The sequence below is a fragment of the Octopus sinensis genome, linkage group LG9 (assembly GCF_006345805.1).
Source record: "Octopus sinensis linkage group LG9, ASM634580v1, whole genome shotgun sequence".
Lineage (NCBI taxonomy): Eukaryota > Metazoa > Mollusca > Cephalopoda > Octopoda > Octopodidae > Octopus > Octopus sinensis.
In genome coordinates, this window is record NC_043005.1 from 22,552,013 (window position 1) to 22,579,152 (window position 27,140).

Genomic DNA, 27,140 nt, shown 5'->3' on the forward strand with positions numbered 1-27,140 from the left:
AGCCGTGCCCCAGCATGGCAAGTAGCCCAATAACTGAAACAACTAAAAGCATTTTTAGATTATAAAAAAAAACGAAAAATAACCAAAAATATAACTGGGGGTTTTGTCTGCTTTTGCACTTTAACTAAGGGGTTTTGTCCGATTGCCTTTTGTCTGGATCCTGACAAATAAATATAAATGTTATACAATTCTCAATCAAATTATTGATGAGTTGGTCTTTTTTAATTTTTAGCAAATATTCTTCAAGGGGGTGCCCCAGCATGGCCGCAGTCTAATGGCTGAAACAAGTAAGAAAATTAAAAATAACCGATACAGTCGACTAAAATTTCAGCAGTGTGATGACTGAGACAAGTAAAACAAAGAAATTGGGTGCGGTGGGGGCGATACATTCGGCTAAAAATTCCTCAAGGCGGTGCCACAGCATGGCCACAGACCAATGACTGAAGCAAGCAAAAATTTTTTTTAGAAATATAAAAGAACGAAACATAACCCAAAAAGATATCTGACGAGGTTTTGTTTGCTTTCGCACTTTAAGAGGGTTTTGTCCGAAGGGTTTTTGTCTGAGGGGGTTTTGTCCGGATCCCGACAAATACATATAAATGTTATACAATTCTTATACAAATTATTGATGAGTCGTTCTGTTTTTTAATTTTTAGCAAATGGATGTAATTATCGAACGAACAAAATTCAATAGCGATTGCAACTTAGGGTCTATATATATTCATATAAATATATATACATTTATAAACATGTAATAATGTGCATTATACATATGTTTGACATGTTAGTGGGATTTTCTTTGTTTTTAATTGAGAAAAAGTACGGAGGACAAAAGCTGGTTTGTCCCCTGTTCCTGTAAAGTGGGGGAGACTTGTCTCCTGGTAGCCCGCTGAAATAAGGTCCTTGAGTACATAACTGGCACTCAACTTATTTTATTAACCGTAGAGTGACGAAAGGGAAATTTAACTGTTGTAGGATTTGATCATAGACCATAGAGGTGTGAAACACTCTAGGATAGATAGGATAAACGAAACGCTCATTTGTTTTGGTTAATAATCACAATTTATAACTTAGCCACAAGTTCACAAATTTAAGGAAAGGAACAGTCGAATAAACTAATCTCCATTATTAGACATGTTTAATCTACCTGAATATGATGCAAACTCAATGTTAAAGAATTTACTTAAAAACTCGTGAAGAATTTTTGCGTCCAACACTTTACTAATTCTACCAACCACCGTCATCAAACTAAGTCTGAAATTTAGGGGAATTGAGTCAATCATTTAGATCAACCCCAGTATTTGATTGTTTCTTTATTTTATCGACATCGAAAGCATGAAAGTCAAAATTAACCTCGATGGGATTTGAACTCAGAACGTAAAGAGTCAGAACCAATACCACAAATCCTTTTTTTTTTTCTCCGACGCTCCAACAATTCTACCTGATCACCACATTATTAATAATGGTTTCAAACGATGACGCAAGGTCGGCAATTTTCAAGATAGGGGTTAGTTCCAGTACTTGATTAATATCTAATATTATCGCCCCTGAAAAAATGTAGGCAAAGCCGAACTTGGAAGAATTTGTACTCAGAAGGTAAAAAAGCCAGGAGAAATGCTGCTAACCATTTTTTTTTTATATATCCTATTTCTTTACTACCCACAAGGGGCTAAACACAGAGGGGACAAACAAGGACAGACAAACGGATTAAGTCGATTATATCGACCACACTGCGTAACTGGTACTTATTTAATCGACCCTGAAAGGATGAAAGGCAAAGTCGACCCCGGCGGAATTTGAACTCAGAATGTAGCGACAGACGAAATACTGCTGAGCATTTCGCCCGGCGTGCTAATGTTTCTGCCAGCTCGCTGCTATAAATAACAACAACAACATCAATAATAATAATAATAATAGAAGCACAAGATCTGGAATTTAGAAACAGCCTATAGTTAATCGTGTTTAATGTTGTCAGTATAAATTGAATTTTATTTAAGAGCAAGTCAATACTTGTGATTTTAGTTTTGATCACGTGATTTTGATTGTCTCGATTGCTGTTATATGCCTGCAGTGCGACTGCGCGGAGTTCTGTTCTGTTTGCAGCACGACGTGTTCTGCGTTGATTTTAGTCTAGAATGTAGCAACTCGCTGCATAAAAATGTTATTGCGTTGAAGTTTGGTTTTGCTTACAATTTAGCAATCTTTGTTTGTATTGTATATTATTATTCGAGTTTTTATTGTATTTCGATATTCGAGTTTGGGTTTATAGCAATTTAAGCGACTATATATAGCTAGAGAGAGAGAGCGAGAGAAAATGTACAGCAAATTTATAAAACCAAATTTGTTCACCGCTAATCCAAGTTCGAGTCAAGCTTCGAAAGAATGGAAATATTGGTTCACAACTTAAAAAACATTTTTAGTATCATGCCCTGCTGAACCGCCTATCACGGATGAAAGCAAACTTAAGTGTTTAATAGCGCACATAGATAAAGACACTTACGAACTCATATGTGAATGTGAGAATTACTCAGAAGCAATTGAAACTCTGGAGAGAATGTACGTGAAACCATTGAACATTATTTTTGCGAGATACCTTTTAATGACATGCAAACAAGAACCAGGTCAATCAGTTGACGACTATTTACAGAAATTGAAACGACTAGCTAAAGATTGCGGGTACAGAGCTGTAGACGCTGAGACTCACAAAAATGAAGCTGTTCGTGACGCATTTATCTCGGGATTAACGTCATCTTTAACTCGCCTTAGACTTTTAGAAAATATTCAAGATGCGGCGATAACTTTAGAAGCGATATTTAACCAAGCCCGTCCGCTGGAAGTTGCTCAAAGGAATTCCGAAGTGTATAATAGCAGTCAGTCTGCTATAAACAGCCAGGGAAGCTGTTTGTCAACGTTTATTCCACGTGAAGAAGACAAAATCTCAATTCCTGACGGAAACACACCTTGTATAGCGACAAAACGAACTCAAAAATCCTGTACCTTTTGCGGATCTAATGAATTTCATCCGAGGTTTAAATGTCCTGCTAGGCGGAGCAAGTGTTACAAATGTAGATTTTTTGTCATTTTGCTAAAGAATGCCGGTCAAGTAACCGTAAAAATTTCGATAAGACATCAGCAGCTCTTGATGATGGCAACTTCGCCGCGGCTTTATGTCAAGTTGGAGTTACTACTAAAGTTAATTATACAATAACAGTCGATGGCGTGAAAGCATTTGCTTTGATTGATACCGGCTCTACTATGAATCATATTAGCAAAGACTTTGCAAAGAAAAACAAATTGGTGGTGAAGTCTGAAAGGAATGAAATTAACATGGCTGTCAATGGAAATCGTTCCCAAAGCACGGTTATTGTATGAGTTCATTTGAACTTCACGGAAGAATTTACGAGCAAGTAAATCTAGTGGTACTTAGTAATTTGTTTGTAGATATAATTTTAAGACAACATTTCTTAAAACAGCATCAACATGTACAAATATCATAGACGGCGATATGCCCCCGTTACATTTGGGAGCTTTAAAGAGCATTAAAAGTAACATTACACGTAGGTTGTTTGAAAATTTAAACACTGACTGTAAACCCATAGTTACGAAATCGAGAAGACAGTCCGCCAATAATGAAAAAAATATTGCTGATACTTTAAGCCGAGATCTGGTAGAAGAGGTAATTGAACCGAGTGTTTCTCCCTGGCGAGCCCAGGTATTGGTAATATCGAGAGAAAATCATCGCAAGAGACTGTGTATTGATTATAGTGAGACTATAAATAAGTTTACGCAATTAGATGGATATCCACTGCCAAATATGCATGACATGGTCACAAAAATAGCTCAGGTAAATTATTTTAGCACACTAGATCTCAAATGCGTATCATCAAGTTGAGATTCCAGTTGAAGATTGACATTATACGGCTTTCAAAGCGCAGGGAAAATTATATCAACGCAAACGTATTGCTTTCGGACTTACAAATGTAGAGTGATCGATAATATAATCGAAAGCCATAATTGTAGAGCTACTTTTGCATATATCGACAACATAACTGTGTGTGGTAAATCGAAGGAAGAACATGATCGAAAGTTAAAACATTTTCTTCAAGTTGCTAAGGACTGTAATTTAACTTTTAATGATACCAAATGCATTTACAGCACTACGCGGATTCGATTGCTTGGCTATGAAATTCAAAATGGTAACTTAAAACCTGACCCTGACCGGGTAAAATCCTTACTAGAACTACCTATTCCTAGTACCCACAAAGCATTGAGTCGAATTGTTGGTCTATTTGCGTATTATTCTAAATGGATTCCCAAATTCTCTGACATGATAAAAACTGTTGGTTGATACTAAATATTTTCCTTTGAGTGAACTAGCCTAGTCAAGTTTAAAAACTTTACGAGATGATTTAGCAAACGCTACTTTAAAAGTGATTGATGAAAGCCTTCCTTTCTCAATAGAAACAGATGCATCGGAGGTAGCTATATCTGGCATTTTACACCCAAACGGAAAGCCAGATGCATGTTTTTCAAGAACCCTCAACCCAAATGAGTGTCGTTATTCTTGTATTGAAAAAGAGGCGACAGCGATTGTAGAATCTGTGAGAAAATGGTCTCATTTTCTTCTTGGACGTAACTTCACACTAATAACTGATCAAAACAGTGTGGCTTTATGTTTAACTGGCAGTATCGCCCGGCGTTGCTCGGGTTTGTAAGGGAAATAACTAAAAAGCATTTTTAGAGAGTTATAGCCAAAAAATAGGAAAAAAATGCATTAAAAATGGAAAAAAAATTATAGTAAATTTTTTTAAATCGTTGACTCATCGTAGACATTTTTAGAGAGTTACTTCCCTTATATAATAGCAAAAAAATGCATTAAAATGGAAAAAAATGATGGTAAATTATTTTTAAAATCGTAGACTCATCGTAGACGCGCGCTAATACCCAGAAGGGCTCGATATGAATCACGACTATAAGATACCCGGTTTTGGTTAAACTGCACCGCAAAATGTGGGAGTAGTTAGGAATCTAAATCGTAGGAGACAGACACACAACTTCACTTTTATATATAAAGATTTGTGCAACAACTAAAACATTCGGTCGTGAAAGTGTGACTGCGCATGCGTGAAAGTTTGACTGCGCATGCGCGAAAGTGTGACTGCGATTGTTCGAAATTTTGCTTGCGCATGCGCGAACGTGACTGCGCATGCGCGAAAGTGTGACTGCGCATGCGCGAACGTGTGACTGCGCATGCGCGACACGTTCGCGCATGCGCAGTCACACTTTACGAGAGGGTGGAAGGGGGGAGAAACAACACAGGTGCAGGTGTGAGCATGGACGCCAACTCCGCCGCCATCGACACACGAAAAAATTGGAAGAAATAGAAAAAAATGATGTTAAATTATTTTTAAAATCGTAGACTCATCGTAGACGCGCGCTAATACCCAGACGGGCTCGATATGAATCACGACTATAAGATACCCGAATTTGGTTAAACTGCACCGCAAAATGTGGGAGTAGTTAGGAATCTAAATCGTAGGAGACAGACACTCACACAACTTCACTTTTATATATATAGACTAGCAGTATCGCCCGGCGTTGCTCGGGTTTGTAAGGGAAATAACTATATAAGCATTTTTAGAGAGTTACTTCCCTTATAGATGCCAATTCGGGCTTTCTTAGCCATTTCTGTTTTGGTGTCTTCAAGCCATGAAGTCGTTGTTCTAAAAGAACGCTGGTCTCCTTGACAACGCTTTACGACGTTGATTTCCATACACTCCCTTCCCCACAGCTTCACGAGGGAGGGAAGAAGGGGGAGAAGCAAACACAGGGCAGGTGTTTGAGCGTGGACGCCAACTCCGCCGCCATCGACACACGAAAAATTATGCATTAAAATGGAATAAAAAATGATGTTAAATTATTTTTAAAATCGTAGACTCATCGTAGACGCGCGCTAATAGCCAGACGGGCTCGATATTAATCACGACTATAAGATACCCGAATTTGGTTAAACTGCACCGCAAAATGTGGGAGGAGTTAGGAATCTAAATCGAAGGGGACAGACACTCACACAACTACAGTTTTATATATATAGATTGTCAAAAGCGCAGTAAACCTAAAAACGAAAAAATTATGCGTTGGCGAATCGAATTAGCCCAGTATAAATTTGATATCATTTACCGCCAAGGCAAGTTTAATGTTGCATCTGATACTTTATCGCGTACTTATTGCACAGCTACGACTGATAATGAACTGTATTGTATTCATGAAGCGCTGTGTCATCCTGGAATCATACGATTGTTTCATTATATTAAAGTTAAGAATCTATCTTACTCTGTAGATGATGTAAAGCGTATAACTAAAAATTGTGTAATATGTTGTGAGGTGAAGCCTCGCTTTATAAAACCTCTGTTTCGTCAGTAATTAAATCTACTCAAGCTTTTGAAAGATTGAGTGTTGATTTTAAAGAGAGAGAGAAAACAGATTTTTAAAATTTCGTCCTTTTAATGAGTGGCTGAGAGGCAAAAACAGACATATAGGGGTTGTTATGTATGTATGTGTGAATGGCTTCTGTCACACACACACACACACACACGAACATGTATGCGTACAAAACACATGTATGCAATGTGTGTGAGTGTGTGTGTGTTGCCCGAGACACGCTCCTTCGCAAACGATCAGCTATTATTTTGTAAACAATATTTCGAAACTTGCATCTTGTAAACAATGTTTCGAAAATAGGTGTATGTACGTATATGTTTGTGTGTGTGTGTGTGTGTGTGTGTGTTGCCCGATACACGCTCCTCCACAAACGATCAGCTATTATTTTGTAAACAATGTTTCGAAACTTGCATTTTGTAAACAATGTTTCGAAAATAGGTGTGTGTACGTATATGATTGTTTGTTTGTGTGTGTGTGTGTGTGTGTGTGTGTGTGTGTGTGTGTGTGTGTGTGTGTGTGTGTGTGTGTGTGTGTGTGTGTGTGTGTGTGTGTGTGTGTGTGTGTGTGTGTGTGTGTGTGTGTTGCCCGAAACAAGCTTCTTCGCAAACGATCAGCTATTATTTTGTAAACAATGTTTCGAAAATAGGTGTATGTACGTATATGTTTGTGTGTGTTGCCCATATATACTTAGTTGTGATCTGAACATAACCGCTTCTCACACAGAAGGTCGGGGGCCCTTTTGGGCGTTCAATTTTCTTTACTGGAAGGGTTCCCAACCCATGGGCAAAGGGGGGGGGTTACATGATGTATGGCCTAACTACATCATCCTATAAATACTATCTCCTCTTGCTCAGTCCAAGCAAAAAAAATATGCACAGACATCTCAGAAGTAATTAGACTACACACATTATAACATTTTAACAGTGTGGATATTACTCATAAGTACAATCCCCCAAATCGTTAAATAATTTTGAAAAACTGCATAAATCATGTCTACCAAATATTTGATTAATTATTTAAAAGCATCAAATGACATTAGTTTGTTTTGAGAAATAAATCTTTCAAATATGATAATGTCTATTTACTTTAGAAATGTCTATGTATATACAAAACTTTGAGAAAGTAACACATAAATAGATTTACAATCTACTAACTAAAAATATTGAACACCTCACAGCAGAATTTAAACAACACTATTTACTATAAGCCTTGAAAACCTACAGTTTATTTTAACTTAAACTCTTTATATCAAAAAGGATTTGAACCTTTTCTTTCAAGATCTGTGTATGTAAAGATGTTTGCGTACATACAGTGAGAAACAGCAACTATCATACTCTGATCAAGCCTGTAGTGCCCCCCTCAACAGCAGTAATACCCAGAATCTTCCACCTCCATGTCACCTTTTGTCTGGGTGGAATTTTGTCTTGTCTATGGCTTGCAACATGTTGTTCTATAAGAACTTCCAGTTTTCCTCTATGTTATGTCTCCATCACATCCTCATTTTTTGTGAAATTTTCCAACTTGAGTTTCTCTGAATTTTTGCTTATTCAACAGTTCTTCAGGTTTCAATATCTTTCGTCTCCAACTTGTCTTGTGTCTCTGAGTTGACACAGCTCTTACTCTGAAGTCACTAGTTACTAAGCCATCTCCAGAGAAAGATTTAGCATTTACAACTATCAGCCTCTTCCATTTCCCCATGAGTATGAAATCCTGTGTGTTCACTTGTTTGTAGAAAATCAAATGATTTTAGTTGGTTTCTAGAAGTAAGTTGCAAATTATCAAGTGATTAAAGCTGGGCAGATGGATTTATTATACACAAATGGGGAATGTCATCCTTCTCCAAGGTAAAAACATCATGCTCAAATACATTATACCCAGCAATTTTCTCTTTTTATATTTTGTGCATGCGAGTGTGATAATGTTTATGTACAACATTTTTCTTTCCACATTTAACTTTTAAATATATGATATTAAAAAAATTTAATGTGAAAAGGCTTCCAATTCAGCCAGTGTAATTCATGTTTTAAATTGAATGAATGAATTGAACAAAGTAGTTATAATAATGATTTTCACTATTGATACAAGTGAAACAATAACAGACCTCCATTACCAGGCATGACTATATGGTAAAAAAGATTGCTTCATTCTCAAGTAGTTTCAGGTTCAATTCCACTGCACAGAACTTTTGATAAATTTTAACCTCAAATGCTTTGTGAGAGTAATTTGGTCAATTAGACATCTCATCAAGCTCACCATGCGTGTATACATGTATCTTGTGTATTTGTGTTCAAGTGAGTGTTTGTCACAGCACCAGTTATCAGAACCAGAGTTGTATAAAGAAAAGTGTAACTTAGTGAATGATTCAACAAATTTATATCAATGGTACACCTCAGACTAAAATAAATACCTATGTCCATGATATCGACTAAAATCCTTCAAATTTGTACCTCAGCCTTGTCACAATCTAATTACTGAAGTCAGTAAAAGAATAAAATAATATCTTGTAACTATACCAACCTCACGTGCGGTGACCCACACCTGCTCACCATCCAGGTAGAGCCAGAGGTGCTTAAGCCTTAGCGCGAACATGCGCATCCTCAACCACGACATCTCTAGGCCACCCTTTAAAGGTTTTAGTAGCAGACAGAACGCCTTACAAGTGCTCCTCTTCTCTTCCACAAACAGTGGAATAGGAGTCGTTCCTGCCTCTTCAGTCACAAATCGGGACAAGGCACAAGAGTCAGGAGGTAGGTGATAACAGAAGCTATAAGCATCTGCGCCACCTCCACCTTTCCTAGCAGAGATAACGCCCTTCTAGACCAAGTCCAGGTCGGTACAGTTACCCTGCCTGTAACCTCGCTCCAATTCTTCTCTATCTGTAGTTCTGGACCGAACCACAACCCTTAATCGGACCTTCCGTCTAACATCCCACGACGTAATTGGGCAGCATCGACTTTCCCCTGCAGGTGCTGAGTTTCAGTTCGACTGACTTGACCTGCTTAATTACTGCTTCTGCCACCGTTTCGTATCTTTTGATAGCATTTTCTACACTAGGTAGCTGCCCTTCATCGTACACGATGATGGTGTGTCATCCGCGTACGCGGTAGCTGCTCTTCCGCCCCATAGATCATGCGAAACGCACCCTACCGCCTCCATCCTTTGCAGTAATTGCTCAAGGACCAGCATATACAAAAGTGGAATCAGGGGACATACCTCGCTGGCGAACTGGGCGCTCAGTATTGAACGATAGACTCGACGTTACTGTACAAAGCAGCGATTCAGCCACAGAAAGTCAGGCCTAGCCCGGCAGCCCCGAGAACCGCGGCCAGGTACCGATGGTCGATCCTATCAAATGCTTTAGACTGGTCTAAATGTACCAGTGCCCCACCTTTGCCAGAGATTTTACCCACCCTCTCTAAGGAGTAGCGTATGAGGTGAAGATTGTCAGGTATCGACCTGCCTGAGTTAGCGCAAGTCTGAGCTTCCCCAACAAGGCCTTCCACGATCCGCGCCAACGTCTTTGCTAGCACCGTGGCCAAAATCTTTAAGTTTGAGTTTAGCAGAGTTATGGGCCTAAATTTACTTACGATATTCCCCTTTCTAAAGTCACTTACAATATTCCCCCTTTCTGATCAGCATCTCGACTTGCAGCTTTGAGAATTCTCCCATTCTGTGCTAGTTGGCATAGATGCTAACAGACCATAATTCACAATTATAGTAAATATTAGAATCTTCCCCGCGTAGGGGGAAAGAACACAAGTTCGAAAACAACATCTGCCAAGCAAGCAACAGTTTAACAAGGCAAACAATTCAAACAACAACACTTCAACAATACCTTTGAAAAGGAAAACTAAGAAAACATGACTTCTCGTTCAAATGAACTTGCCGCTCGTACGACACTATTCGCGTACCTTCGCTGTCTGACATTACCTATTGAGCCTGCCCACAATTTTTTAGTAGTGGACCAGCCCACTTCTCACCTGGAGGCGTCCGTCACAATTTGAATCTGTATGGCACAAATAAGACATAAGCGAGTTCCTCGGTGAGCACGGTCTACTGTTTTAGTACTTTAGTACTGATACTAGAATGGAATTTGGATTCAAGATGTGCGCAATAATCTACCTGAAACGTGGCAAGGTATAGTCCCTATCAGGGATAGAATTACCGAATAGAGACTTGATTAAACAAATTGAAACGGAAGGATACAAATACCTTGGTGTACTAGATTTCAACGAGATAATGGGAAAGTGAATGAAAGGGCAACTGAGGAAGGAATACTTCCGAAGACTGAGGTTGGTGTGGCGCTCAGAATTGACTGGTTGGAATAAAATCCAAACAGTTAATACGTGGGCGATGGCATTACTGCGGTAAGGAGTGGGAGTTATAAAATGGGAAAAGAGACAAGTGAAGAAAATGGATACCATGACTAGAAAAATGTTAACAGTAAACGGAGCCTTCCATGCTAAGAGTGACACCGATAGGCTGTACTTGTCCAGAAGAAAAGTTGGGAGATGTTTGATCAGTTAACAGGACTTATCGAAGCAGAGGAAAACAGCTTAAGGTGGTATAAAAAATGCCGTGGAGCCACTGTTGAAACACACGGAGAAGGTCGGCATCATCAAAACTGAAAATTGTGCAACTAAAGAAAAATTTAAACAAGAAATGAAAAAAAGAAAGAGCAGGGAATGCGGAGAAAATGTACGGTCAATTTTCAAGATATGTGAACGCCAAGACAGATACAGAGAACCAGTGGCTATGGATGTGGAAGAGTAACCTGAAGATAGAGACAGAAGCACTCATATGCGCAGCTGAGGAACAAGCGTTAAGGTCCAATTATATGAAGTGCAGAATAGACAACACTACCAGTAGCGACAAATGCAGAATGTATGGTGAGAGAGGTGAAATAGTATAGCACATTGTTAGCGAATGCAGAAATTGGCACAACGTGAATACAAAAGACGCCATGACAATGTGATAAGAATGATCCATTGGGAGCCCTGTAGCAATCACGGTTTTCAGAGAGCAAAGACACAGTATGAGCAAACTCCAGAAGGAGTCACCAAAAATGAGAATTGCAAAATCTTGTCGGATGCAATAATCCAGTGAGATCAGCCGGCCAGACATCGGAAACCGGACATTGTTGTGGTGAATAAAACAGAAAGAACATGTATGATAATCAACATAGCATGCCCCGGTGACAACATGACCAATGTGGATGATGAAGAGAAAATAAAAAAACTATGACGAATTGAAGTGGGAAATACGAAGTTTGTGGTCAATGAAGAGAGTAGGCATGATGCCAGTTGTAATTGGTGCACTTGGAAGTATCAGCTCTCAACTACCAACATGGATGAAAAAGACTGATGTAAGTGTGAAGGTAGAATACCTACAAAAATCAGCATTGTTTGGAACTGCAAGAATTCCTCGTAGGATTCTTGAAGCATGACCAATAAACAAGTGTCACCTTAGTCTGCTGGCTGTAGACAAAAGACACTTTCAATCATACTCATCGAAATAAGCTGTGAGTTTCCATATAATAATAATGATAATAATAATAATAATAATAATAATGGCTCTCATGGCTTCTGATCTTAACTGATTAGAAGTGTTATCATGTACATTGTTTTGTCTTGGTATAAAAGATGGGCTACAGCAAATATTCTGCTCAATACCACAGATTTGCTGGTCAGTTATTTGACCTTAACCAGTTGAGCATGTCCCTTAGTGGCTGACGATATGTGCATCTCTGATCACGAGCAGAAGTAGTGGGGGAGCATCATAGCCATGTGTTGAGAGGGATTCTTTGGGGTTTGAATAATTCACCTCTGGAAACATGGGTGGTTCTTTCAACATCCTTAAACAACCCTTATTCAGGGACCTTTGAGCGGGATGGGCTACTCAACCTGAAGAAAATTCTAACTGGGCCCCACCTGCAAGGTCATGTGCTGTTTATCTTGATATGAGATCACCATGTCGCGCACATATGGTTGTGATGCATGTGCCTGGTGTACCTTTATCAGACGGATAGTCATGATGGGTATATTGGGCTTCGTATATTTTACCCCAGTGTCACTTTGATGGCATGCACTGCTCTCTCACATAATAATAATAATAATAATAATAATAATAATAATTTTTTAATTAGGTACAAAGCCAAAACTCTGGAAAAAAAGTTTAATCTACTAAATTGACCACACAGTTGATTGGTACTTTATTTTATTAATCCTAGAGAGATGAAAGGCAAAGTTGCCCATGAGAGGATTTGAAATGAGAATGTAAAGTAACAGAACAAATTCCACAAGTTAGTGTCCTGTGCTTTGCCTTTCAACCAATAACAATAATTGTTTCTAATATAGGCAAAGAACCTGAAGATTTACAGGAAGAGATCTGTCAATTTAATCTAACCCAGAGCTTGATTTGTACATTATCTTATTTGCTTCGGAGGAATGAAAGCCAAAGTTAACCTCGGAAGTGTTTGATCTCAAAATATATAGAAACGGAACAATTAACGCAAGGCATTTTTCCCAACGCTTTACAGCTTTTACCAGCCCAGCAACCTTTTAACTAATAATAATAAAAGCAATAAGAATTTGCGTGGGCAGCTGTAGATTTCCACTACGACGTCAATGGAAAATTGTTTAGTTTTTGACGTTCAGGGACGGTCATGAAGTTGGTGTTTATTGGAATTCAGAAGATGTTTTCCTTCGTCTTTGTTGTTCCATAGTTTTCTAAAATCTTCAATCTTTGGTAAATATTTTGACAATATCTGACATGTCAAAAGTAAAGTCTGTAAAAGAAACAAATCACAGCGACATCATCATCAGAGACATCATTTTCATGATCATAACATTGTTAAATCAGTAGCAACATAAATGAAAAAGGAGGAGGAGGATGCCTCTATGCAATCGTTGACCTAATATAACCAGTAACTAAATCTTCAAATAATAACCTATCGTAAATATTTTGGATAAACTAATCCTGGATAGAATATGCCAGAAAACTAAATTCAGGACTCACTTTATGCTCATACTATGCTGTACAGATCACAATGAGTTCATGTTTGTATCATCACGAACAGCACACTTTTTGTAGCCATCGTGTTATTTAATCCTCTGTATTGTGAAAGTTTTGCCAGTCACAAACGTCTGTGTTTACAAATGTATGTGTATGTGAAATTGTCATTTTTCTGTGTACATATATATATATATATATATATATATATATATATATATATACATATTTACAAGGTACAAATATCCGAGTTAGATTGTATATGTGTCTTCTGTTTATATTTTTGATATCTTGTAAACACTTCGAGGCGTATCGCACGACCGTCTCAGTGGATAAAATTTTTACAAATTATATTTCTCCTGAAGTGTGAAACGCAAAGTTAGTTTCTGCAAAATGGAACTCTGAACGCAAAAATAAATGAATAAATATATAAATAATAATAATAATAATAATAAATATATAAATAATAATAATAAATATATAAATAATAATAAATATATAAATAATAATAATAATAATAATAATAATAATAATAATAATAAATAATAATAATAATAATAATAATAATAATAATAATAATAATAATAATTAATAATAATAATAATAATGGCTTCCTTGCTGGAGCGGGCCTCCCAAAATGTTAAAAGAAGATATATTATGCCTTGTTCACAAAGGAGGAAGAAGAGCAGATACTAAAAATTACAGGCTTATCCTCTCTAACTTCATATGTTAGTAAAGTCATGGAACTCATTGTCAGAAGGAGGCTTATTGTGTTCCTAGAGGAACATATCTTGCTCACAAACACGGAACATGGCTTCCATTCGGGAAGGAGCTGCCTCACACAGCTACTACAGCATTTCGACTGGGTAATGAAGAAACAGCTCAGCCGTTCAAACGTAGAAATGATATATCTCAACTTTGCTAAGGCCTCCGACAAAGATGATCATGGGATATATCACAAACTGTGTGACCTTGGTATCACTGAAAAACTAGGTGATTGACTGCATAACGTTTTAGGAAGTAGAAGTCAGAGCAAATGAGAAGACATCAATTCTCAACCGAATCCCTCAGGGAACTGTACTGGAACCATATATACATATATTTGTGTGTGTATATATATACAACTGCGGCGTGGAAGGTGTTTATAAGCCATTTAAGAAACACATAAAACCGTTAGATTCACTTCAACATTTGTGTGTTTCTTAAATGGCTTATAAACACCTTCCACGCTGCAATTGTTTTCGTTCCAGCACACGATCTCAGATCAAGTCACTCGCTATGCAAGTACATCTCCGTAATATCTATCTATCTATCTATCTATCTATCTATCTATCTATCTATCTATCTATCTATCTATCTATCTATCTATCTATCTATCTATCTATATATCTACCTATCTATCTATATATATATATATATATATATATATATATATATATATATATATATATATATACAAATAAGAAAATGGTGAAACAAATTCATTTCGATCATCAACTTACGGATATTACAATTTCACATTATTTATTAATTATACAAATGGGAACATCAAAATCGAACAAACCAATATACATCAATATGTAATATAATAATAAAAATTAAAATAATACAAATAAACTGCTCCTTACAGCTGATAACTGATATCCTATAGTGGGTTACTTTCATAACCCCTATCTTACTTTGTACTATTATATATATATATATATATACATATATATACGTGGAGGCGCGTGGCTTAGTAGTTTGGGTGTGTCAGTATTACGATCGTAAGATTGTGGTTTCGATTCCTGGACCGGGCGACGCGTTGTGTTCTTGAGCAAAACACTTCATTTCACGTTGTTCCAGTCCACTCAGCTAGCAAAAATGAGAAAACGCTGCGATGGACTGGCCTCCCGTCCAGCTGGGGAACACATACGCCATAGAAACCGGGAAACCGGGCCCATGAGCCTGGGTAGGCTTTAAAAGGGCGCAAAGAAGAAAAAAATATATATATATATATACACATGTGTGTGTGTGTGCGTGTGTGTGTGCGTGTGTGAGTGTGTGTGTGTGTGTGTGTGTGTGTGTGTGTGTGTGTGTGTGTGTCTCCTTCATTTTTGACAAGGAAAGAATGAAATACCAATGAAGCAACAGAGCTACTTACAGTTAATAATATAAGAAATGCTATGTGGGTAAGACTCCATCTATAGCCAAATATATCTAAAATAGGTCCAGCAATTATAAATCCAGTGAGATGTCTGCGAAAAACAAAATCATAAAAAAGAAATATTACAAAGTTATGCTATTTTGTTTGTAACAAGCATTATGAAATTAGCATTATTAACAAATAATAATAATAATAATAATAATGATAATGATAATAATAATAATAATGATAATAATAATAATAATAATAATAATAATAATAATAATAATAATAATAATAATAATAATAATAATAATCCTGTCTACTAAAGGCACAATGCCTGAAATCATGGGGGAAGGGATTAGTCGATTACATCCACCCCAATATCTGACTGGTACTTAATTTATCGACCCCCGAAAGGGTGAAAGGCAAAGTCGACCTCGGCAGAATTTGAACTCATAACGTAAAGGCACACAAAATAGTATTTTGTCTAGCGTGGTGACGATCTTTGCTAACTTGCACCAAACAGGAGCCGCCCCAAGCAAATCCCGGGGTCAAATTGTTCGATTAATGGCGATGCTCCAGTATGGCTACAGTCAAATGACTGAAACAAATAATAGAATATTTCTGCATTTCTATATGTAAAACAATTACATGAAAAATATAGAGAACGTTCTTAAATTTGTTATGTTGTATGTATTCATCATTATTATAGAAATAGAAGATAATAAACTAATTAATTGGATAGATGGCTAAATGTCGATATTAAAATACATATCGTTTCAAAGTATTACATAAGAATACGCAGGAAGTTAGTGCTCATCTCGTGGAACAAAGATTCTGGCGTAAAATTTAAATCGTCACTTTATATAACCCTAAGCACAACATTCCAGAAACTTCGAATTGCAAATGGACGAAATTTTCATAATCCGTTGATGTTTGCCGCCGTTAGTCGATACATGCCAACAATGCTGATTGACCGGTAAACGTTCACATGGGGATTCTATTCTCTCAAGGGTTTGGTTGTGCCTTTTATGGCTATATGTGTAAACTGTAGTATTTTGGTAGAAATCCAAGCAAGGTGGTTCGAATCTGGCTAGAACATAGCATTAAGTGCATGAACATTATAGAGAACAAAGCACAAGACAGAAAATTAAAAGAAACATAAATGAGAAAGAGTGTATATCTACATTAAGTATAGTGCTGGCAAGTTTTGGGAAGATGAAAGTTTTGAAAGTGTGCTGACAAATAACAACTGCCACGGATGTTAATGCTATGCTTCAACAATTCTGAATGTGAAAAAAATCTTTCCGAACATCATAGATGCTGCGCTGTTTTATATTAAATAAGGATGTCCATGGGTAATAAAGATATTCAATTCAAAAAGGTGGCCAGAGTTGTTGGAAAAGTGGTGGATAATCTTGCGTATCTTGCGTATCTTGAGCATCTCTGTCTATTGTCATTACTGGGAAAAACATAATTAATCAGGTGTAATGCAGGCGACTAAGAGTCGGTGATCGTGTTTATAGTCTTAACTTTAACCCTTCTCAAATATAACAATATTGGTTTCAAGATATGATTTCAGACTCAGAATTCTTTCAAGACATTGAAAATCCAAATACTCATATCTTCTTTCTTCATAGATATCTATTTATGTTTTTATAGAAAAGTTTACGTATAATTCCGATTGTATTACTTAAAAATTAATGACACACATATTTCAAAACTTATGTCTCTAGTTTAATCGGCCCAGAGTTATAGTAGAAAACATTTGCTTAAGGTGTTCTTTCTCTTTCTCCTCTCTATCTCTGTTTCTGTCTTTGTCTGCCTCTCTCTCTCTCTCTCTCTCTCTCTCTCTCTGACTTTCTTTAATCTCACCTGAAAAACTGAAAGCGTAGATTAATTGTGTCTGTATCAAAAGTAGCTCATTTGCTATTTTTCTCTTTCTCCCTGCTCTCTGTCTCTGTCTGCCTCTCTCTCTCTCTCTGTTTCTCTCTGTCTCTGTCTGACTGTCTTTCTCTCTCTTTCTCCTTCCTCTCTCTCTCTCTTTCTCCTTCTCTCTCTCTCTCTCTCTCTCTCTCTCTCTCTCTCTCTCTCTCTCTCTCTCTGCCTTTCTTTAATCTCACCATCAGAACCTCATCCCATTGCTAAAACTGTATTTTTAACTCTGCTCTATATCATCACTACCTTCAACATTTTTAACCACGTAATAAATATTACATTCACCCTACCTCATGACATGAACGCTTATCTCACCATCTTTTCTCTCTCCCTCTTTTCTTTCTTTCTCTTTCTGCCTCACTCTTCACCTTATCCTCTTTTCTTCTCTTGCTCTTTTCTTTCTCCATTTTTTCTCTAATCACATAAAAGCGTTGCCGACGGGTTAAGTAACGTAATGACAAGCAAAATTATTACAAGATGTTTTTGTATCTGCTTGTCAATCTGTAAACTAAAGTTCCATCATATGCTGTTCATATTGTCAATTCCCAAGACATGTGGTGAGGCATATCCTTATCTCATACCTATTTCTTTATGGTGTTAGTGCTGATAACACAATCATCTACAACATCATCTAATATAAGGGACGATCAAGAACAGTGCCCAAGAGGCATTTTGCGCAGTAAATATAAATATTTTAATACTTACCCAACATATATACTTGTGTAGAAAATGCTGTTTATTGTACTGGATTCTTGTAAAGTTTGCTCCGTTTTATCGCCACTAAAAGTCAAACACAAATACAATTTGTCAAAGATGTAAACTGAACTGTAATGCAATGTCTGATAAATACCTTTTAAATACAATGTTGTCTTGAAATGACTAAAATTAGAGCCTACAATCGCTAATTTTCATCTCCTTGCTGCATCCCTACAAGAATATCTTACCACCTTAACCTTATAAATCTGTAGTTTCATTTGTTCCAGCTAGTTATGTCCAAAGTTCAAATATCATGGCTTACACAGATGGCTGACTTAACCTTTCACCCAGTTTAACACCACAGCGTGGTACCTTGAGTTTCCTTTAGCGAGTTTAGCATAGTTCACTCAGTTTCAAGCAGGAGGAACAGATTTCCAGTTCCTCCTTCTCATAAGTCTCTCAGAGGCCCTGTAATGAGTCATGGGAAAAGCCTTCCCTCTTGACTAAAAAATAAAAAAGAAAGGAACTGTATTTCTACGATTGTCGACAGCCTATTCTAATTAACTTCAATTTTCGTTTTCCTTTGACCCATTCTTTTGTTTCCAGAATAAAACATGGTATTCTGCAGATCATCTTACTGGACATAGCTCCTCCTGATCAGGATGCCAGTCTCTAATAGGTTTTGCATTATATGCCAAGCTGAGAGATGTAGATTGCCTCGACAGAATGATATTGGATTACCTGCCAAGAGGTCATAGATTAGTATTTGCTTACTAGAGGTGTTGACACTAGTCAATACACTTATTTCTAGTTCAGTTGGGTAAACAGCTATCACTGTTTAGTTCATCATTCTCCAGTGCTGGCTGTGAAAGTACAGCAGTATAGTTTGTGTATAGCTATACGCAAAAATATTAACGGAGACCCAGATTTATTCAGTTAAGTACATGAGAGCAGAAGTATATTCAGTTGGTAGCGATAGCCGCCAGTCAACTCCTGCTTAGTAGAACATCCGCTTAACCGGAAGTCAAATTCACCGCAGACCATCTCCCTAGCTTGTCCTCAGCGAAGTTCCTGTCTACAGTCCATCTGCCATAAATTCTTGGGCCTACATATAGCTCTCCGCCCTCCATATAGCTCTGTCGTTGGAACCGGGAAGGCGTTTTAACTGCCCTGCCTATGCTTGTGGTTACACGGCTCTTTGGTGATTGTTCCTTGTCGAGGGTTGGTGTGATTTGCTTGGGGCGGCTCCTGTTTGGTGGTCGAGCTACTTGGACGGAGCTATCATTATCAAGATGGGCCGTCTTCAACATTTCGATCGAAGCTGCGCCTTGTTGTCCGCCAACTAAGATTTGGAATGATCTGTCTCCTGAACATATGATTTTCAATGGGTCATCGTAAGGTGACTGGAGAGGTTTTCACGTCGAACGAACACGAAGTTATCTGTGCAGAGGTCGTTTGATACGGATGATCTAGGTGCAACATGAGAATAGGGCGCAACTGGCCCACACTCTCTCTGTTGCGCGAGGTATCTTTTGACATCCGGGTCTGATTTCAGGTTCGGAAGGAACTCTCCTAACACTGTAAGAGGGGCACTATACACCATTTCCGCGGAAGAAGTGTTGAGATTTTCCTTTGGGGCGGTGCGATTTCCCAGCATCACCCATGGAAGTTGATCAAGCCAAATGGACCCGTTAAGTCTGGTTGTCAGGGATTCCTTCAGGCGGCAATGAAATCTCTCCACTAACCCGTTGGCCTGTGGATGGTAGGCTGTTATACGCTTCATTGTGATTCCAAAAAGATCGCACATGTCATTCAACAGCTTTGGGGTGAATTGTGGACCCCGATCGGATAAAATGCTGTCTGGGACACCGAAAGGGGCAACTCAGTTTGTGATGAAGGCTCGGCTGACTTCTTGTGTTTCCATGTTGCGGCCGACAAGGTCAATGCTAACGTAGCTAAATCGGGTCTTTGGTGATTCATAGTTACCGAGAGGTGCTTTAGTGTGCTAATGAACATTGGCTTATCGACAGTGGATGCAGGTCTTGGTCCACTCCCCAGTTTGTTTGGCCATACCGTGCCAGATAAATTTGCTCGACAGCAGGTGCCGTGTGGCTCTATTACCCGGATGGTACAGTCCATGAATGACGTCGAAAACTTTCTTGCGCCAGGCTGATGGGACGATCAATCGTAGCTTCCCAGTGGTTACATGACACAGCAGGATTATGCCACTGGAGCCAAATGCACATCCTGCAAGGAAAGTGACGCGATAGCAGTGCGGTAGGTCCTACTATCGTCATCTGTCGGGTTGCAACGTGAACACTGCAAACCTACGGTCTTCAAGAAAATAGCAAAAGTGGCAGACACCTAGATAGACAGCCAGCAGGTCGTAGTTGTTGACTGAAGAAGGCAAGTGGTCGCCACTGACCAAAATGCCCCCAGTGGATGTGTCGGAGGTATTGACTGTGAGTGTAGTCAAACATGACATATGTGGATGGGACAGCATGATTGCTTTAGCCAGAGCTTGTTTAGTGAATTTGAAGGCTGGGGTCATTGCACCATCCCACTCCACCTATCTTTTCGAACCATCTTTTGACAGTGCCTTGTATAGGATCTCATTCCTCTTGCTGCAGAAGGGATGAGGCATGGTAAAAGTTTACCATGGCCAGAAATTGGTGTACAGCTTTGCTTGTGGAGGAGCGTGAAATGGATATGATAGCTTTCCTTTTTCTGGCAAGGACGTAGAACCAGCGCCTGTGATTCAGTGTTCCAGGAAGTCAATTTCTGTAACACCAAAAACTCACTTGGCGGGGTTGATTACTAGACCATACTGTCAAAGTCTATCAAAAACAGTAACTCGGCGCTTCTTGTGTAGCTTCGCATTTTGGCTTGCGATAAGGATATCATCTAAATATGCAAAGTCAAAGTCAAGACCCTGCACGTGGTGTCCATAAAGCGTTGGAAGGATTGTACCACGTTTTTCAGAGCAAAGGGTGTACGTAGAAAATCATACTGCCCGTAACGAGTGGTTACTGCGACTTACGGTACATCATCGTCTTGTACTGGTAACCACGGAATAAATCGGCCTTCGAGAAAACCGAGCACCTGGCTAACTGGGCTGAGAAGTCCTGTACGTGCTAAAAAGGATTTGCATTGAGATACCAGTAATCTCCGCAAGGTTGCAAACCTCGATTGGGTTTTGGTGCCACATGAAGGGGTGACGACCAGGGACTGCTTGATCGACGAACTATGCCCAACGCCTCTATATTACCAAACTCAGCCTTTGCAATAGCAATTCGTCTAGTGGTAGAGGACGTTCATGGCTGTATACTGGAGGGCCAGTGATGGGGATGTGGTGTGTTACTCCATAGCAGGTTGTAAGTTTGGAGAATGTCGGCGTGGGGCGACTCGAAAGGAGACTCGAGAATTCATTCTAGGTCTGAGAGACCGTTGCTATGCGGGAGGCAGCATGTGCAGATGTTGCCAGAGACACGGAGGCATATGTGTTGTTGTTGATGAGTCGTCTCCCCTGCAAATCAACCAGTTGCAAGTATGCTCGAAGAAAGTCTGCCCCGATAATGGGCTGATGGACATCGGCGATGGTGAATGCCCATGTGTATTTTGTGAGTCGATGTTGAGAGAATTGATGCGGCAACCGAACGCCTCGATTGTGGGGCCACTGACGGCCGTTAAAGGTTGACTGTTGCTTTCAGTAACGGAGGTCTCTTGCCGACGAAGGGATCAAGCTGACTTCTGCTCCTGTGTCGATTAAGAACCTACGTCCGAAGGTCCGATCTCAGACATAGAGGAGCAGGTGATCATGTCTGCCGGCCACCAGGGTATTCAGTGGCGGTCGGCCCTGGATTTTCCTGGGGCCGATGGCCAAGGAGTCCTGAAGCAACATGGTTGTTTGCATTTCGTAGACTTTTTGCCGAACTTTGTGTGGTGGAAGCACAGGTCGTCTTGTTTAACTCTACCATGTCTCAGGACAGACCCAATTGCGTTGACTATAACACTACTAGATAAAAAAATGTTTGTTGGCTGCTTTCACAAACTGCCGCAAGTCCTTGATCTCGGTCTGAGTTATGAGGGTCTGGATCTAGAGTGGTAACTTGCCTAGGAATATTTCCCAAAATAAAAAGGAAAGTGATTCATCAGGGGGAACTAATGCCAACATCATGTCTATCAACTCCGAAGGTATGGAATCGCCTAATTCTTCCTTTAGTATCTTGATGCCGCTTCCCGTTCGCTCCAACGGAATGTATCCATCAGGCTGTCTTTTAACGTAGTGTATTTGTGCGTTGCTGGGGGTTGTGTTAAAATGTCCAGCACCTTCGTGGCCGTGTCTTCACCTAGTGCCGCTACTACACACGAATATTTTGTTAGGTTTGGAGTTTTATTGCGTACGTTAAGTTGCACTTCAGCCTGCACAAACCATAGCTCAGATCTCTTCAACCAGAACTGTGGTAGCTTCAGTACAGTTGTGTGATCTCTTGCTATGTTTCTTTGATTTTCTATTGACTTCGATGTGCGAAGCAAAAGCTGTTGTTCTTTCGAGGGGGTCACCAGTTATAGCTTTATTTAAGCTATACACAAAAAAAATTAGATAAGACCCACAATGTAATAAGGAAAGATTTATTGAGTTAAATACATGAGGAGAGCGATAGCCGCCAGTCAACTCCTGCTTAGTAGAAAGCCTGCATAACCGGAAGTCAACTTCGCCAGCTAGCCCGCAGCGAAGTTCCTGTCTACATTTCATCTTTCATAGATCTTTGGGCAGTACCCTACATCAGAATTGATAAAATATTTGTTGATTTGTGATTCTGTGATCGGTTCCTAGCATGGCACAATATTAGCTATAAATCAGTATTCTATCTGGGAGGACATTTATCACTTATCTGTTTTACACTTTTGAAACACGGGTTAAGTATCTGCCCAATGGATGCTAGTAATTCGGGAAAGTTTTGGTTCTCCAACTGTAAAAAGCTCTTATGAACATACCTCTTTCATTGAAATACCCTATACTAACATAGGTATGTGATAAATATATTTATTTTCATTTTTATTTATCTATCTCTATTTCTTATGTGTATCATAGGTATGTGCAAATATGTCTATTGTGTGTGTGTTACCCCGTTTGTATCTGTTTTATTTTTGCTTATTTATTTTTCCCTCTCATTTCTCCTTCCTTCTGTCTTTAGTCGTCATGTGTGGTGTTGTGGTGGATGTTATTTTTCTATTCGTGTCTTCTGTTGAGGCTCTTTCTGTCTATTGTTATGTGAGTAGCCTCTGTGATCTGTCTAAGTGTCGTGTCAGTTCTATGCATCGATAATTCCTTAACCTCTATGCTATTAATCGAACCTCTATGTTCTGCTCGAGCATGTTGGTAGAGCACGGACACCCACCACTATACCACACAATATAACGACTAAAGACAGAAGGAAGGAAAAGAGAGAGAGAAAAATAAATTAATAAAAAATAAAACAGATTCAAACAACATAATAAACACACAGCAGACATATATGCACATACCTATGATGCATATAAGAAATAGAGATAGATAAATAAAAATAGAAATAAATAAATATATTTATCACATACCTGTGATAAATATAAGAAACAGAGATAAATAAAAAAAATCTTTTTAAAGGTCATGGATACAAACTACATAGGAAACGAACCCATATACACACAAACACACACAGTAACTTCACAGACGGCCATAGCAGTAACAGCAACACGACTAACAATGATAGTAGTTGTAGGGGTGACAACGGGGGAGAGGGGTTGAGGGGAAGGTCATTGTTCCACTAAGAACAATGACACACTTGTATACACATACGCACTTGCACATACACATGCACACACACATACACACACATACACACACATACACAAACACAGAAGCAACCGCATGTGCATATAAAGATACACATCATAGAACAAGAGACTGAAATAAGTAGAGCAAGAGCACACACGAAAACGGAAAGTGTCGCTGAAGTGGTCACAGATGTATGACGAAAGATTTCCGGACAATGGAAAAAGAACAGCAATAAACGAGTGAAGGACGAATATAGTGCATGTGTTTATTTTGCAAAACAAAAATTACCAAGGCGCAGGAGTGGCTGTGTGATAAGTAGCTTGCTTACCAGCCACATGGTTCCGGGTTCAGTCCCACTACGTAGCACTTTGGGCAAGTGTCTTCTACTATAGCCTCGGGCCAACCAAAGCCTTATGAGTGGATTTGGCAGACGGAAACTGAAAGAAGCCCGTCGTATATATGTATATATATATATATATATATATATATATATATATATATATATATATATATATATATGTATGTGTGTGTATATGTTTGTGTGTCTGTGTTTGTCCCCTCAACATCGCTTGACAACCGATGCTTGTGTGTTTACGTTCCCGTAACTTAGCGGTTCGGCAAAAGAGACCGATAGAATAAGTACTAGGCTTACAAGAATAAGTCTTGGGGGTGACTTGCTCGACTAAAGGCGATGCTCCTGGATGGCCACAGTCAAATGACTGAAACAAGTAAAAGAGTGTTCCAAAATACAATATATCCATATCTATCTATCTATCTATCTATCTATCTATCTATCTATCTATCTATCTATATATATCTATATATATATATATATATATATATATATATATATATATATATATATATCATTCAACTACGGCTTAAGACCGCAATTTATTCACACGCACCATCTTTCAGAGCTTTGTCGCTAATTCAGTTCTAAACCAAATTAAAAACTGTTAACATTTTTGAAGAGGACTGGTCCCTGTATGTAACACCTCTAATCAAGTTTAGATCTAAATAACTTTTTTTATTTTAAAAGCAAAATACATTTATCTTAGCTTGAATGATAGAAGAAAGCATGTGGAATGTTATAGTTTTGATCCCATGCAACAAAAATTAGTATAAAAAAGTTGTGAGGTAAAATATCATGAAAAAATATAAGTAAAAAGAAAATGAATTTAAGTATAATTAAAATTTTATTTCAAAAAATAAACTAATTCTAATTAAACTTAAATGATAGACACTTTTCAATAAGGTAAAATCTTATATTATTAGTTGACACATTATTAATTAGCATAATAGCATAGACTGGGAAAAACATGGATTACATGGAGCAAGAGAAATAATATTCTTAAGATTATAAAACTGGAAAAGTACAGGACAAGTTATTACACTCGGAAAATGTTGCAGCTGATAATAAAATTTCAAATAAAATATTTAGATTTAGAAAATATTAGCTTTTATTAAAACTAAAAATTTTATTACAAGTCACTACCTCTATTTGTAATTACTTGCTACTTCTATTAAAAATTAAAAAAATAACTTAAAATATTTTTTGCACTTATTAATTAATAATTAGAAACTTGAAAATAGGCCATAAAATATAGTAGTACATAATTAGCGCAATAAATAGAATAATACAAAAATTGGTTATATATTACAGTAAAATCTACCTATAACAATAAAATTTGCTTGAGTTGTTGCCTAAGTTATTACCACGTCTTCCCATGTTTAGTCTTGACTCAATGAATTTGTCTACCATATATACTATTCTACTTTGCATAAAACTTTAGCTATAATTGTACTTTTGGCTCTTATCTTTTAAGTATTCAAGTGTGTCAATATTTTAACAAAATGATGATACCTTTTTTAATTATAATGTTACTTTGTAAATGAAAATTAAATAGTCTTTAGTATACAAATTTTATCCTTAGCTGCAATATTTTAAGTAAAAGTTTTCTTGTTATGTACTTTACCAGATGTAATATCTTGTCCTGTACTTTTCCAGTTTTATAATCTTAAGAATATTATTTTGCTTGCTTGTATTTCTTCCATGTGTGTGTATAAATATATATGTGTGTGTGTGTATGTGTGTGTATAAATATATATATGTGTGCGTGTATATATATATATTATATATATATATATATATATATATATATATATATATATATATATATATATATAGTATGACAAGGAGAAAGAAAAGGAAAGAAAAAGAAAGAAGCAAGAGGAGGGAGATAATTTTACTTACCAAACATACTCACAAAGCAACTTATATATTATCACGGATGACAGATTATAGAAATACCCAAATAGTATAATACCAACGATATCCAACCAAATATATCTGCAATGAAGCAAAAAGGGGGATGTTAACACAGACTAGAACATGTGTGTGTTGTGTGCGCGCGCATATATATACTACTTCTCTATCTGCCCGTATATAATCGTCTTTATTCCAAAATCATATGGAATATTTCTGTAGAGGCTTACTACATCAAAACGAAGTAAAAATGAATTCGTTTCTGAGGTTTGGGAAAGATAGGACAGGAAGTCGATGTAGAGGAAAGCTATAGCACTGCATTTAGAAAGTATATTGAAAAGGCATGAAAGAGATAACATGACGACTGCTTTTAATCTGGACAGAATCTCTAAGTACTCTGGAAAAGATCAATATCTTCCTGAACAACCTTCCTCCTCGTTTCTTTCTCACTCACGCATCTATTGATATTTCAATATTTTTCTCCCTATAAACAAAATTTATGGAAAGATGTCAAAGTAACACATGTGTAGTCCCAACCGAGTGAGACCATGTTATGCGTATACTCTTTTTACTCTTTTACTTGTTTCAGTCATTTGACTGCGGCCATGCTGGCGCACCGCCTTTAGTCGAGCAAATCGACCCCGGGACTTATTCTTTCTAAGCCCAGTACTTATTCTATCGGTCTCTTTTGCTGAACCGCTAAGTGACGGGGACGTAAACACACCAGCATCGGTTGTCAAACAATGCTAGGGGGTCAAACACAGACACACAAACACACACATATATATATATATACATATATACGACGGGATTCTTTCAGTTTCCGTCTACCAAATCCA

General features: G+C 37.9%; 1 protein-coding gene across 1 annotated transcript in view; it reads right to left on the reverse strand.

The window, feature by feature from the left end:
• Positions 1-12,640: 12,640 nt before the first annotated feature.
• The window catches only part of LOC115215875 (MFS-type transporter SLC18B1-like), a 190,282-nt gene continuing 175,782 nt past the window's right edge, over positions 12,641-27,140 (reverse strand). Inside the window, exons 12-15 of the mRNA XM_036505822.1 lie at positions 26,290-26,385; positions 18,224-18,298; positions 15,596-15,689; positions 12,641-13,228 (exon numbers count right to left, since the gene is read on the reverse strand). Of these exons, the coding sequence (XP_036361715.1) occupies positions 13,094-13,228; positions 15,596-15,689; positions 18,224-18,298; positions 26,290-26,385 (400 nt within the window). The 3' untranslated portion in view covers positions 12,641-13,093. The remainder of the gene's footprint in view (positions 13,229-15,595; positions 15,690-18,223; positions 18,299-26,289; positions 26,386-27,140) is intronic.